Here is a 16,238-nt window from a genome sequence, read left to right on the forward strand (position 1 = left end):
GAAGCACAGCTCAAGACCTATTTCTTTACTCTTGCTTTTAGCTGAATTTTTAAATCTCTGTGCTGCTAATTGACGTCCGCACTGTTCTGAAATTGTTCTTCAATGTTTTATGTTTTTATTTTTCTGCTTTATTGTAATCATTGTAATTAATTATTTCTTTGTATTTTTTCTCTGTTAAGCACTTGTGCTTCATCTTCTGCTCTGTAAAGCGCTTTGAGCTGCATTTCATGTCATGAAAGGTGCTATACAAATAAAGTTTTATTATTATTATTAATACTAATACAGTGTTTCTCAAACGTCTTAATTTCAAGGACCATCGTAACTCTGAGAGTGTACAAATAGAACCGAGAGTTAGGGACAATTATAGAGTATATATAATAGAGAACGGATAGCCCCGCCCCCAGCTATTAATTTCAATGCAAGTTGCTCTATATTTACAAGCCGTTCTGGGGGCTTGGGGCCAATGCATACTCCACTTTTAGAGCCGAATTTATTTCGGTTCAGCTCTGTCCAAACTACAATATGACGTCATTCAGAGGTTCGGCGGGGGCAGGTATATATTGTCATTCGTTCGGCTGTTCGGTGCTGCCAAGATGTTGTGACTCCCCGAACCGAGATAAATTTGGCTCTAAAAGTGGAGTATGCATCGACCCTTAACTCTTCCTCAGACGAAATCTATTGCAACCGGACTCAACCGTACTTCTTTAGTAGGCTCAATTAGCTGACCGGAAATACCGGAATAGGTAATAAAAAAAAAATAAAAAAAAACGATCGTTACCCCTTCTCCGTCTCTTCTTCGGCTTATTCAAAAGGATCATTCTGTCTGCGCTTGAACCGGAAGTGCTTTTGATCGCTTCCAGGTCATGATAGCTGTTTTTAGCATCAAACCCATTATACACAGGAGCATTAGCCTAGCCTCCGTACGCCGCAATTTCACCCAGACAAAAGTTGACATGGAGTGTGCATATAGAGAGAATGCCGTGCGCTTCTATCGATGTGCACGGATGGCGCACGCGGAGCGGCTGGTGGGAAGGATGATTTTGCTAAAATCACCCATTCCAGGCAACAATGAGCTGCGGCTGAAAGACGGTCAGTACTGATCCACAGTCGCCTTTTTTTGGGGCTCTCTGGTGGTCTTGTAAAATGAATGCTGTCTCAGATCATAAGGTATATTCCTGAAATAATAGACATTTCCGGCTAAACCACCAACAGCCATTCTGGGAGGCTGTGAAAGTGTTAAAGACACATACTGTAAGGGGCCATAAAAGCCCCTTTTCCACAGGCCCAACACCACACCACTCCACACCACACCGCCCACTTGTGCCAGGTTTTCCACTACAAGGACCTGGGTAGAGTGGTGTGAAAGTGGTACTAAACGTGGTACTAAAAAGTATCCAATCTAGAGTAGGTCTGAGCTAGGCCAAACAGGGCCAAACTTCATAATGACTGCATGATCACTCACTAACTTTTCATTTAGACCACCAGGATATAGTAATACATGAAAATAGATTGATTCTATTGTGTCATAACCACTTTTATAATCCATTATAGTGTATTATAATTATCATAATAATACATTAATACTTTATATTGTATTATAATCACAGTTATAATCCATTATAGTGTATTATAATTTAGGATAGTTGTAAAACAAATTTATATTGTATTATAATCACAGTTAAAAGGGTCAATTTGTTTCTTACCGATAGGGGTACTTTTGTGTAATGGAAAATGTAGATATTTTCATGTGGTGCGGTGTGGTGTGGTGTAGTGTGGTGTGGTGCTAAAGCTGCAGTCGAAAAGGGGTGGTGTAGCAGAGTGTTTCCAGTGAGCAAACATGTAAAATATCAGCACCCTGACGCTGTTTGACCAGAATGGAACCAAGCCTTAACTAGTATGATTGGTAACAACTGTGAAAATAGTAAGGATTGGATCGAAAAAGGCGCAGACATGAAGCTCTAAACACTGCAGTGAAGACTCACACCTTGGCGGGCTAAGGTGGAGGGGTCTGATGTTTTGTCATTGTGGGTGGTGGTGGTGGCGCAGAAGCTGGATGTAGAGAGAAGATGGGTGGATGTTAATTGGATAGGTGTACATATAGGGTGTAGGTGGTAGGGACTCACTCTGGCCTTGGCCGCAGTGGTGGAGGGGTCTGAAGTCTTGTTGTTCTGGGTGGAGGCGACCTGGGGAGACAACCACCCCCAGTGGGTCAATACAACCTCCAACCAATCACAGAGGGAGGGTGGGTGTGTGGGTGGGTGGGAGCATGGGAACCAGTGACATGTTGAGTTGAAACAGGATGAGTGTGGCTTGGATTAGCAATCTGAGGGAAAGATACCAGGGGTTATATGGATAATACAATAACTATATGCGATTGAATGGGGAAAGTGTATGGCTAGAACCAATCAAATGGAAACATACTTATAAGACCACTCAAGGATTAGTTCACCCAAAGAATTACTTCTTTTCTATCAATTAAACACCCATTGAAGCCTTAAATTTATGGGTTTTTTTCTTTTGTTTTTGTCGCATTCCTAAGCCAGTAATTTGAACAGGAGACAGGGGTGTCGTACCAAATTCTGGGCCCTGGGTACAAGGATTCACTGCGGGCCGACCCATGAATGTTCTTTATAGGGGGAGGTGGTTTAACCCATTCAGACGGGGAACGCATTATTACACATTATTTTGTGCTTCAACTATTGAAAAATAGCAGATCTAAGCTCGCAGTCAGCTTGTATATCTGACATTTTTTTGAAATCTGTGCAAGTCTTTGAAAATTTCAAATCCTTCTAAGGTTTTTTGAAAAATATATGTTTTTACAGTGGTGCTCAAACCTTTTCATGTGAAGGACCCCCAAAATGATATGTATTTGGCCACGGACCCCCAACTCAAAATAATTAGTTCCAGGGACCCACCAGAAGCAACATTTGAGTTGCAAAATTAATGTTCGCTTAAAAAATAGGCCTACATATATTCAAAGATTTACACACTTTTTCACGACTTTTAAAATAGCAAATTTTTGGAATAGGAATGCGACAAAAACTAAGACAACCTTGAATTCACGGGGCAATTGATAGAAAACAAGACATTTTGGGGGGTGAACTACACCTTTAATTACTACTGATTAATTATTACATACAGAAAAATTACAAATGAAACTGATAGAACGTAGTTGTAGCATTGGAAGTTATCACCAGTCAGATGTAGAGAGTGTATGGACAATTTCATCCAATCAGTTCGAGGGATAGTGAGTAAATGATTGTTGATGACAGAACGGATGGGCACACAAACCAGTATAAATACAGTATAAATGAATTAAAGCAAATTGCGACCAATTATGTTGCTGGTTTGATTTGGTTACTATAGTTTGGTCAGGATAGTACAGGGTGAAAATCACAGAAATTGGCAGCAAAGATACAAGACAAATAATGACACAAACAGGCTGCTGCACCAATCAAATGTCACAATACTGTGGCAACCTAGTTAAGAAGCAACAAGCAAAGATTATGAGACACGTAATGAGATCTTGTTCTTTCCGACAGTAGGCCTATAAATAGAATACAAACAGTATTCACCTAACAAATATCACAATCCCAAAGGGTCAGTGAGTCAGTACCACCATTTGTGATCCAGGATAGGGATGTGTAGACGTGTGTGTGTGTGCGTGTGTGTGTGTGTGTGTGTGTGTGTGTGTGTGTGTGTGTGTGTGTGTGTGTGTGTGTGCGTGCGTGCGTGCGTGCATGCGTGCGTGTGTGTGTTTGAAAAGAACTGAAGGGGAATGGAGCTGACATACGGAGACATACAGTACATGACCTGTACATGAAAGAACAGCCCATGTTCCTTGTGATCATCAGCATTGTTATGTGCTGTGACAGACAGTCCTCTGTTCTGTGTAACAGAGGTGTTCTAACTGTAACAAGTTCCTGCTATATACCGTTGACTGATATATGTACGGGATACAGATTGGACCTGTGTGAGTAAGCTACACCAGAGGTTCCCAAACATTTTTGTCTCAGGGCACCCCATACATATTATTTTAATCCGAGGCACCCCTACATTACCCCCTGTATTTATCATCTATAAAATGTACTAAACTAGTGAAAACAGCAGATCTACAAGCACATCGCGAGGCGTTGTGTGCTTGTAGATCGGCTGTTTTCACTAGTTTTGTGCGACAGAGGTTTCTGCCTGACAGTAATAATATTTTAGTGATTATGTTGCGAGGAAAACGTTGAGATAATAGCCATTTTGGTTAGAACTTACTGAAAATAACTGTGTACTTTAAGTTTAAAATGATACTAAATATTTTTTCAAGTGTCCAAATAAATTCCAAATATTATCAAATGATCTCACGGCACCCCTGGACTGCCGTCGCGGCACCCCAGGGTGCCCCGTCACCCACTTTGAAAACCCCTGAGCTACACATCAATCCCTTTTCATTCTCTTGATGTGTATTATACAAAGCACATGGTTGCACTCTCTTTTCCCCGCAGATTATGTGCAATTTTGTTCTTGTACTATTTCTTGCCCATCTTTCCATCTTTCTTTCCCCTCCTATAGATAAACTTTATTTTGCCACACGACTCCTCCCACAGTTTTGGCGGGCACACACTTGGGCCATACAGTATGTCAAATCGACCGGCTTCATCGGGAATTGATTCCTAGCATTTTGCTGAGCGATACATTATACTCCACCTAAACCCTTAGCACTACAGAAAATCAATGACCATACATGAAGATAGTTAGCATTTGTTTTTAGGTTTTTTAGAACTTTGATTATATTGTGTTTTTTTCTAGATAGATATCCATTTGCACTTGTTATATTGCTGTTGATGTACTGACATATTATCTTGTGATGTTTTGTATCTGCTTATTGTAAGTCGCTTTGGATTAAAAGCGTCTGCTAAATGCCTAAACTGTAAACTGTAAACTATATATAGTTTAATTTATATACATTCATTTGTACATTCATCTACAGGCCATTTATGTATAGCAAGTACTTACAGTATAGCAATGTATACATGACAGTTTAGTTGATTGGGTACAATTTACATTGGTTCATAGACTAGTGTGCAAGTGCATATGACGAAGTAGTGTACATCTACTTCTATGTCTATTTACACATCTATTCAGATTTTACATCCAGGGACTGATTTAGGGATTTCTTTTTTTTTACCTGTTTCAGACCTGTCACTGTTGTGCCCTCTGACTCACGCTCCATAAAGAGATTGCATTTCCCCTGTGAGCTTGTGCACTGTGCATTCTCCTGCCCGAGTTTAGTCTCATGGCAGTGCTGTTGTATTTTGATGACTGTGTCTAAGCAGAATCCCTGGTTTGTATGTAACGCATTTAGTTCCAGAGATAAACTAAAAAGGTGCAATCAGTGGGGTGCAAATCTCACCAAGGCATGCTCTAAAAATAACAGTGATGTATGCAGTTGAAGATCTACCCACATTTGGCATTTGGCAGAGTACCAGTTGTACATCATCTCTCACTGTCTGTCTGTCTGTCTGTCTGTCTGTCTGTCTCTCTCTCAAACACACACACACACACACACACACACATTACTCCAACATGATGACAGTGCTGTCAAACAAGTCTAAGCTCTCTAAGAAATCTATGAACACTTTTAATCTGCGTAATGTATACAATATAGCGGGAGTCCCTGCTTCATCTCTCAACTAAGGGGTCCTTGGACTGCAAACGTTGAAGACCCATGTTATAGACGGCTATGAATGGAGAAGTAGCCATGTTGAGTTGTTACTGGTAGGACAGTAACAACAACAATGTTTGTGATTCAAAGGGACATGTGAACATTTCCCCAGTGTACACTGTCATAAACTATGAGGGAACATACCCAGGAGACTAGACCGCATCAATCCATGTCACACTGAGGCAGCTATGACAGTGGAATAAAATGCAGATGGTTGTTTTTGTCCTTAAAACCCCTGGTTTCTAAATCTGATTAGCCCGTGTGCCAGCCTGTTCGCTCCGTTCCGCGATTTGTTTTGTCTCTCCGCATCACAGTGTGGAAATGATTCATTTGACTCGTATTTCAGGAAGCAGAGTTGTGACGTAGGCGTCGTCGTTGCTGATTGGATGTTGTTCCAACCAATCAGAGTAGGGTTATCGTAGCAACGTCATCATAAACACACTCAGCACACTGGTGTGTTTGACAGACATCACCAAAGACCAATCGGAAGCCATGGATGTGTGAATCCCACTTCTATGTCCCACCTCCCCTTGGAGATAGGAGGCTTTCCAGACTGTGATGCGGAGAGACAAAACAAAAAAGCGAACATGCTGACACCCAGGCTAAAATCTGATAGGGCCAGTGAGTGAGCGTGTATGTGTGTGTGTGTATGTTCCTGTATGTGTGGGTGCATCTAGCAGCAGGTGGTGGCAGGGTGTGAGATAGAATTGACAGGATGGGTAGAGATGGGAGGGTGGCCAGAGAGAGAGAGAGAGAGAGAGAGAGAGAGAGAGAGAGAGAGAGAGAGAGAGAGAGAGAGAGAGAGAGAGAGAGAGAGAGAGAGAGAGGGTTGATGAAGAGCCAAACAGGTTGAAAGAAGACTAAAAGACAAAAAGGCAAGCGGGCAGCATCCCCTCTAGGCAATGGCTAGGTGACATACTGTATGCATCAATAGAGATGCACAGGACCAGCGTTCCAAGATACATTAGTTTTGGTTGTATCTGCAAAAAAAGTGCATTTGTATAGCGCCTCTATCCAAGGCGCTTTACAGAGATTGTGCATTACATTCACCCATTCACACACCGATGGCGGAGGAAACCAATGCAAAGCAACTAGGGGTTCAGAGTCTTGCTCAAGGACTCTTCGACACTAACTCTGGGGGAGCCCGGGATCAAACTGGGAACCTTTCGGGATGTTAAAGACGGTTTCTCTACCCCTGAGCCACTGCAGTGCAATTTGTCCATCCAGGCAATGGGATATAGTCTATCCTGGTGCCGGGGCTGTTGTTACTTGTGCATACAGGATTAAGCTAAGTTAGGATTGTCACTCACTGCTTCTTGCATCATTGTTTCTAATGAAAGCCCAAAAACCTGAACATCAGTGATAAAGTTGCAGGATAAACATGCTAAAGCTAAGTAACGCATGTCGCAACTTTCCTATGATTCAAATTAAAGCCAGAGAACATGTAGTTATAAAACTACATGTAGTTGTAAAACCACCGTTATACTAAAGTTAAGGTACTGCTTTTTGTGTGTGTATAAATATATATATATATATTTTTTTTTCCCAGAGCATAACAGGTAAACAAAAACAACAGGCATGCATAACTGGTGCCTCGTACCTTTCCACCGCCAGGCTGGTATTTAATGTTGTCAGTGGATCCGATCTTAGAGCGGACGTTCTTCAGGTCCGGTGTCGGGGTGTTGATGGGCCGGGGGGTCCGCGGGGCGCGGGGCACCGGCGGCTTCTTCTCCAGGGGAGTCTGCTTGGGCACCGGGGGTTTGGTGAGGGCGCGGCGGCGGTGAGAGCCGGCGGCGTCGCCGTTAGCAGCAGGAGTCGGGGGAGTGGGGGTGGGGGTGGGGCGAGGGCGAGGACGGGTGGCTGGAGAAGGGAAAGGGAGATTACACACTCGCTGTTAAGACGCTGCAAGAGGCTCGGAGAGCTGACCCGCACTCTGGTCTCGGCTCCTCCAAAAACAAATGACCAAAATTGAGACACAAACTTTTTCCAGGTTGAACTGAAGGACTGGAGTGAACGAGTGAACAGAGATTTATGTATTGTAATTTGGTGGTATGGTGCCCTTTTTCAACGGCAGTGGTTCTCTCAAACTGTGGGCCGGGGACCCCAAATAATTGGCAAAACACTACGAAAAACTAGTTTTCATTGTGATAAATACAGTAGGAACTTTTAATATGAATCCAAGCTGGAACATCAACCATTAGAATAACATGGGGTGCCCGCTGGCCTACTGATCCATGTGCATGCCACTTAGGCATTGCCACATAGGCATGGATGCCTGGCGGCGGCGCCGGTTCAATTCCCGATCTGGGCGACCAAAAATAACATGCTCTGCAAATGCCCTAACCCACCCAAATGACCACTTAAAGGAGAATTTCTGTCTAGAAGGCCAGCTTACCTTTAGAAGTAATTATTTGCTCCCCCAAGGTCCAGGTGTTATTCTTTCATGCAATATGCAATTATAGTCCATTTTGTGTCCATCTGCCCTACCCGATCAGGGCACACACACGGTACATGTCTGCCGTAAGTACTGATAGTATCCCATCCAAGCTATAATATTAGCAGTGCGCCGCCATTAATGTTGAACTTTGAACTCAAGTTGAAATCTCGTCTCTCACGGGACTTCCGGATGTGCGTTCACTCAGTGCTGTGCAGAAGTCCGTCGAAAAAAAAAAAAGTCTTTCGAGTGAGAGAAAAAAGCTGATTTATAATTCACCAATCGCTCCTGTCTGAAGCCCTGGTCGGGCAGAGCAGATGGACCCAAAATGTAGTATATCCATAACTTTCCAACATCCCATCATGCATTGGGCAGAAGTTGCACGGAGCTTCCGGCGAGTGTGATCTACAAGCTCACAACGGTTGCATCTGTGACGTGAAGTGAGCTTGTATGTCTGCTGTTAACCGGAAGTGTGGTGCAAAAAAATCTCCAGTAAATTCCCGCGGAAACAGGTGGATAGACCTTATTCACACCGCTGCCATCTTTGATCACATGATCAAGTTGGGAGTAGCAAGCAGCTAATCAGAAGCTCAAAACAGCATTTTGGGTGAGGCAAGACCCACCCAAGGAAGCCCACTCTTTGGGGAGCCTATAAGTCCTTCTAAAGGTAAGATAGCATTCTAGACACGGAATTCTCCTTTAAGTGTTAAGTGGTCAGATGGGTTCAATGGGCCCTGATCCAGAACACTTTGAGAACCAATGCTTTACTGTTCATCTGGAGCTGTGAGATGCTACTCATGCTATTAATTCTTAAAGTTGTTTTGTTCTTTAGTTCTCTCCTTCTTGCCCCCCACGCGTCTTTGGGTAGTCAGAAATCGCGCTATATACATTTGAGATATTATTATTATTATTAAAATAAAAATCACAGAAATGTTGAAACTTTGACACTTATAGTGTCCAAAATGTAAGATACTACCTAGGTACATACATACATAGGTCTGTACACAGACAGTTGGTTACTTCCTACCTGTAGTCTTGGGAGTGCTGGGTTTTTTGGCCTCTCCTGTCTTGTTCTCGGTCTTGTCAGTCTTGTTAGCTACGTATTAAAAGGGTACAGAGCAATAGGAACATAAGTCGATACACACCCACACACAATCTGTAGGCTAACTGTGAATAAAGCACTGAGTAACTGTATAGCAATTTCAATATTCTTGAAATATTAGTCATAAAATAGTTTATGAAGATAATCAGTTCCTTCTTGTTTTTAAACCTCAGGATCATGTTGAGGGAGAGCCCCTCATTTTCAATAACGCAGGTGGTTGCAACTAAACAAACTGTATGATTTGATTGTAACACAAATGCAAACATGCTGGGGGGAATAAAGTGTACATCCCATTAAAACCGGGAAAGCATCCGTGTCATTTTAGATTTTTGCGTTGGCTATCCAAAAACAGCAGATCTACAAACAAGCTCACAGTACCGTGCCGCGCGGCAGGCTTGTACATCTCTGCTGTTTTTGAACTTTTGAGAACAATCGCGAAAGTGTGAGAACTATGAACTACTGATTTAGAAGGCAATTGTAAAAGTGTATAAGGTAGGTGGCATAATTCCTGCCTGGCTCTATCTCTGGAATACTGATGCCAAGGTTCTACCGTAATGCTAGACACACATGATACACCACCATAGTGTTGTAAAGTGACGCCAGTTCCCCCAATGACGAGAAATCCAGTGACAGTTTAGCAGATAGCCTGGAACCCTGAATATTTAGCTCGACAGCATGGCAGCTGCATGACAGCTCCGCACCAACAACATAACAGTGGACTTCAGATGTGGAATTATAATAACAAGAAAACTACACAAAAGAAAAAAACATTAAAATACATTGTATTGTGTGCGTTCTACCGCACAGCAGCAGAGACAGTTGGCTGAATGAATCATATTCATGGTGCGAGGTGTTATGACATAGAAAAACTGTTTTGCTAACGCTGTGCATATAGAACATTGAGTCATATTCCGCTTGCAGGAGAGATACACTTGTACCTAAAACGACCCAGAAAAGGATATGTCCTATTTTTATAAACTATCTTTTGACCGGGCTGGCCATGTCCAACCATAAACCACCATGTACGACCATGTTCTGTACATGACAAATATGAATCAATGTGTAATGCAAATACCACTGCCTTACATTAACTCTCCTACTGCCAGATTATTTATTTATTTATTGGGTCTGGTGCCATCAAAAAGCGGCTTACCTTTGCGACGTTATAGTAGATAGATAGACATTTATTTATTTTTATTTTATTTATTTTTTTGATTGTGCAATAGTGCACTTTGGTCTGCCAGGCAGCAGAGGGCGGCGTCATGCGAGAATGAATGTGAATTTGCCTGTTATGTGTTGCCGTGCATTCAGACCAGTCACTGGCCACAGAGCCTCACAGCCAGAGAAATCAACAAGGAAGTGAATTGGTCTCCGTTGATGTTAACCAAGCCCCCAGAACCCAGGGCTAGACTTGAAGCAACCCCGATGGTGGCCAAAGTTGGAACTGCAGCCTAAAAAAAACATGAACGCTAGCATGTAGCTAGGTAGAGACCACTTTCCCCCAGAATGCACCTGGTTTCCCCCAGAATGCACCTGGAATAGAGACCACTTTCCCCCAGAATGCACCTGGATTAGCTACATGCTAGCACGTAGCCGTTGCTTCAAAACGCCACTGAGCACTTGCATTGAAATGATAGTGGGGGCGGGGCTCGTCCGCTCTCTATTTTATATATACTCTATGATGTTAACGCATAATGGATTTTTTACACCATCACCGCGGAAAATGTGTTTACAGTACACGGCGGAGCGACCCCTCATCAGCTTAAGGACATCAACAAGGTAAACGAACGAACGTGAACGACCGTATTGGCGCGGAGGTCTCTTGAGAATTGGGGCGAACAGGAACGTCCAAAGCAGTATAAGAGTTAATGTTCCTATGTATACAGCTGCCCTGTTTCTCAACATTGGGTCTAACTGGGGTCCAAATGCGGGAAGTAAAAGTAAAGTAGAGTGGCACCAAATGAAGGCGTCTGCTGCAGCTCATGTAGAACAGGGGATAATTGCTGCTGATGCGAAGTGACAAGTGACTGGATTGTATATTCCACCTCTAGCGGCCATATGACACTTATGGGTCTGTAACTCTGTTTGTACACTGAGTACACTGACTAACGATTTTACAGTGTAGATCAGGGATCTTCAATGTTTTCAGGCCAAGGACCCCTTAGTTGAGGGACAGAGATGATGCAGGGACCCCCACAAACTGTTCATAGATTCATTCCATATAGTTTCATTGTTTGACAGCACAATATCAGGGTGTTGGATTCATGTCAATTTGTATTTAACCACTTGAACTGTCAATACTTAATAAACTTGACCTTTCACTCTGTACTTTGCCTGCTCTTTTTTTTAGTCCGCTCTTTTTACACCAAAGCTCTTTGCCAAAAATAGCCGATCTACAAGCTCACAACGCCTCCCAGTTTTGGCTAAAGTTCTCAGAATATGGACGCTAGGGTTCAAGTGGTTAATATAAAAAAGGAGAAAAAAGTTTCTATCGATCAAACATTTGTAGGGCCCCCTGTAGTAACTCTGGGGACCTCCTAGGGGTCATCAAATGTGGCCTAATGCATGTAAAACTGGTTCCTTCAAATGAAAACATAAATAACAAAAGGTTGAGAATCAGAGGTATACAGTACATACCAGCAGGTTTGCTTGCACCGTTAGGTGAGGAGATATTCTTATTGGCTGCTGCACGGGGAGATGGGCTGGCCTTTGGTGGACGCTTCTCGGCAGAACCATTCTCTTGAGTCTAGAAAATACAACACAGCAGAAGACCGGTGAATAATGAGGAAAGCGTGTGTGTGTGTGTGTGTGTGTGTGTGTGTGTGTGTGTGTGTGTGTGTGTGTGTGTGTGTGTGTGTGTGACTGTGTGTGTGTGCGTGTGTGCGTGCGTGCGTGCGTGCGTGCGTGTGTCAATGTAAACAATATTGTATTGATTCATACGTATACGTATTTGCATACGTATATTTGCCGGAGTCACACGCCGATAGCTGATCTACAAGCTCACAACACGCCGTACTGCGACATGTTGTGAGCTTGTAGATTGTACTCTGTGTGCATTTTCTGTGTGGCACACAGGGCACAGCCAAGTGTACACCAGGCAAGACCAGGAGACGGTAAATGTATTGAGTAAGTTACTGTAAGACTTTAGTTGGATCTAGCTCATGCATGGGCAACTATGGCGGCCCGGGGGCCACACACGGCCCTCACCTTCATTTAATGCGGCCCTCAGGTTAATATCGGAATACTATAATAATATATTATTGATTTCAGATGTTACAATTCCAAACATGTAAACATGAACCTCTTTCATTACTTCAGTATTAGTAGTTTAATGACTAGTAGGCTACTAGTCTTTTTCATGTCCAATGTATTTGTATTTAAGTTCATAAGTTAACATAAGAACATATAAATGCATTTTTTAAATGAAATAAAAATGTTACTTGGATATCAATTCAAGAATAGAGAAAAATAATTTAGAATTCCAATTCAAAAATATCAAAAATAGCCGATCTACAAGCTCCAAACGCATCGCACTGCGACGCGTTTTGAGCTTGTAGATCGGCTATTTTTGATATTTTTGACTATATATGCATTGTGGCCCTCTGGAGTGAGTGTGAAAATATAGTGGCCCTCTCCATCATCAAAGTTGCCCACCCCTGATCTAGCTGGTTTACTTTTCTGCTGGTTTAAGCTATTTGCATGGGGCCACTCAGTGCTGTCCCCAGCACTGAATGGAGCAGAGGAGAGATAGTCAGAACACTGCAGTTCAGCCTTGCTTAACTCTTTGCGTGCCAGCGCCCTCTAGGGGCCAAAGAATGCCAGCGCATCTCTCATAGGCGAGCGCTTTAGCTTCCAGGACTTCAGCTTCCAGGACCTGACGTGCTCACGTTGATGCACGACATGGAAATGTCCCGGATGAAGATGCTAACAGAATGGCTATTCCCATTTTGTCATCTAAAAGATCATTTTTGGGCGATTTCGCCGTAAATAAACCTCACGCCGCTTTCCTAAAACACAAAAAAGAGATATAAGCCTTTAAAGATGCGGTCTTTCATTGGATTAGGCGGAGATTGGCGATTGCGTTCGCAAATTACGGCCGGCCGGGACGTTGTTAGCTTTCGGCTAGTAGCTACAAAAATCAAGCCAGGCTTCAGAAGGCCTCTTATCATTTTATTCATTTAATTAAATAAAGCCGAACTACTTCGGGATCGGCACACTCGTGTACTCATCGGAAGCGGCGCCGAACATCGGGTGAACATTGGGGAGCTCAAAAATGTATTTTAAACCATTTTTAATGGAATATATCGTCGGACAGAGTAGAATGGCTAACTGGCTAGCGGCTAGCGAGCCAGGACCACCCACGACTCTACAAGCAGCTCGGGGTAAGTGAATTAATAAAAAAAAGATTGTATTGGATTGAAATAAAGCCGAACTAGTTCGGGATCGGCACCAGATGAGTTAATTCTATGTTTTTCCACCGTAGAAAATCAATCCACAGAATAGACATGCCAGGGATTTATTTATTTATTTCATCTCTCAGTGGTTATAATCTTTCATAAATTGTGCTATTTTGTCTCTTATAGAACTATACGTTCCGAGTGCTCCGATTACCTACATTGTGTGCAAGGACACAAAATAAATGCATGAAAGCGTTTTGAAACAGTAGTCTGGTGGTGGGGTATTTCAGCCTTTCATGGGTTTTTGCATGGTAAAATCAATTACATTAATTAGAACTATACTGTATACCACCAGACCAATTTTGGGTGGTGACCTGGCAATTTGGCTCCAATATTCAATGTTTCATATTACAATTTACAATTTAGTCATTTAAATTGCTGAGCACAACTGCTCTTTTCCAGCAATGCAAATTGTGAACAAGACTAAAGAACTAATGAACCTTGTTTTTATTTTTTATTATTAGTTTTTAGAGCTGGGATTCAATAAAAAAAAAATTGGCCTCAATGAAAAAAGAAAATTATTACAAAATTCTTTCCAAACCCGACCAGACCCGGCGTTTTCGGGCCGGGTAGGGCCTAAAATGTATGCTAACTAGTCGAGCCGGGTAGGGCCTCGGTCGGGCCCAGTTAGGGCCCAGTTATTACATTTTCAGACCTGTTGAGAACTCTAACGGACACTGGTATAATCCGCAAGTAGTGTGTGTATGTGTGTGTGTGTGTGTGCGTGTGTGTGTGTGTGTGACTCACCTTGGTGGCCTTGGCGGGGCCGGGTGCCGCCGGCGAGCGCTTAGCGGCGGTGGGAGTGGTGGCCTTGTTTACGGGACTTTTTTTATTGGCCGAGGCCGTGGTGGGAGAGGGACGTTTGGCCGAGCCCGCCTCGCCATTGGTGGAAAGGGTGGATGGGCGGGATTTGGCCGCGTTTGGTTTGGCGGATCCCTCGTCAGGCTGGTGATAATGACATAGCAAGCCATAGCAGCAAGAGGAAAGAGAATTGAGAAAAAGAGTCGGAAAAGAAAAGGAACGCAGAAGAGGAAGATAGAGGAGAGAGACAATAGAAGACAAATTAAAGGAACGCACAAGCGCTGATGGAATTGTTGATGACAACTGACCATATTTACATGCCTGCCATTTCGCTCTGAACGGTGATTTAAACTTGGTTCGCGAGCCGGAGTCACTCACCGAAAATAGCCGATCTTCAAGCTCGCTACGACTTGTCGTGAACTTTTCGCACACAACATAACCAAGTACAAATCAAGGGTTATGTCACAGGCATTGTAAGAGCAAAATGGTCACCGTCGTGAGTATGGTCAATGGCAGCATGAGATGGTGACACAGCCATCAACCGCACGACTAAAACCTATTGGATGGATTAGTCTTGGTCATCAATAGAGCAGTGAATTATGTATGCGATAACATCTTGCTGCGCGGTCATTATGGCTTATATGGACACGACGGGCTGATAATTATCAGCCTGAAGTGTCCATATAAGCCATAATGACCAAGCAGCAAGGAGTTATACAGTAGCACTTATTACCCGGCTAATACATAAAATTAATAATTTGAAAAGTAAAAACAAAACAAAGTATTTCCTTGTTTACAGACGGCTGAAAGTGCGTCCCCCCGAGCGCAACACGGTCGCCTTGGAAAACAAGGAAGTGCTGATCAAATAGAATCCATTTTCTGTTACTGCGTTGTCTATTTCTCGCCTCAAATGTTTTTTAAAACATTCTTCAGAGCAACGTTTGGTTGTAAATGACGCTGTGTGTTTGTTTACATGGAAGACATGTCGGATACGGCACTAAATCCACGCAGTGCAGCCTGAATACAGCAGCTGCTCTGAGCCTTTGATTAGGCAGCGGTGAATTATAGAGCGGAGTGGTCATTCTATGCCTATAATTCACCGCTGATTTCAGCGCTCGACCAATCAGAATCAAGCATCCAAACAAGCCGGGTAATAAAAAATCATATTCAGAGTGAAAAGCAGATAGTCTCTGGCAGCTTGAAATAATATGCATTGTCATCAACTCAATGAGCAGCACTCAAGGAGTAGCATTGTACGGCAGCATGGGAAGCGGTGCACGCACATACACTGAGCAGATGACTCTGCTATTGTGGCGTCTGTTAGTGGAGGTCAGGAGATGGAGTACAGGGAGTTGGTGAAAAGCTTTGTTCTGTGGTGCAAACAGAACCACCTGCTACTCAACATCACCAAAACGAAGGAGATGCTGGTTGATTTTAGGAAGAAGGGGGCTCCCCCCTTGTCTCCTGTTTCCATCGATGGAGAGGATGTGGAGGTGGTCCAGAGCTACAAGTACTTGGGTGTGGAAATGGACAATAAACTGGACTGGACTGGGAACACGGATGTCCTGTACAAGAAGGGCCAGAGCCGGCTTTACTTTCTGAGGAGGCTCAGCTCTTTTGGTGTGTGTAGGACTCTGCTGAACATGTTCTATCAATCAGTGTTGGCCAGCGCAGTGCTGTATGCGGTGGTATGTTGGGGGGGCAGTATCAAGGAGGGCGACAGGAAGAGGC

General features: G+C 43.2%; 1 protein-coding gene across 1 annotated transcript in view; it reads right to left on the reverse strand.

Moving 5' to 3' along the window:
* Nucleotides 1-16,238, reverse strand: part of LOC308284844 (uncharacterized protein) — a gene marked incomplete at both ends in the record, with an annotated part of 99,003 nt that overhangs the window by 9,865 nt on the left and 72,900 nt on the right. Inside the window, 5 exons of the mRNA XM_080725571.1 lie at nt 2,124-2,183; nt 7,314-7,573; nt 9,175-9,243; nt 11,887-11,995; nt 14,454-14,651. Coding sequence (XP_080581697.1) covers nt 2,124-2,183; nt 7,314-7,573; nt 9,175-9,243; nt 11,887-11,995; nt 14,454-14,651 — 696 coding nt within the window. The remainder of the gene's footprint in view (nt 1-2,123; nt 2,184-7,313; nt 7,574-9,174; nt 9,244-11,886; nt 11,996-14,453; nt 14,652-16,238) is intronic.

This window comes from Nannobrachium achirus (genome assembly GCF_963921795.1).
Source record: "Nannobrachium achirus genome assembly, chromosome: 5".
In the NCBI taxonomy this organism is placed as follows: Eukaryota; Metazoa; Chordata; class Actinopteri; order Myctophiformes; family Myctophidae; genus Nannobrachium; species Nannobrachium achirus.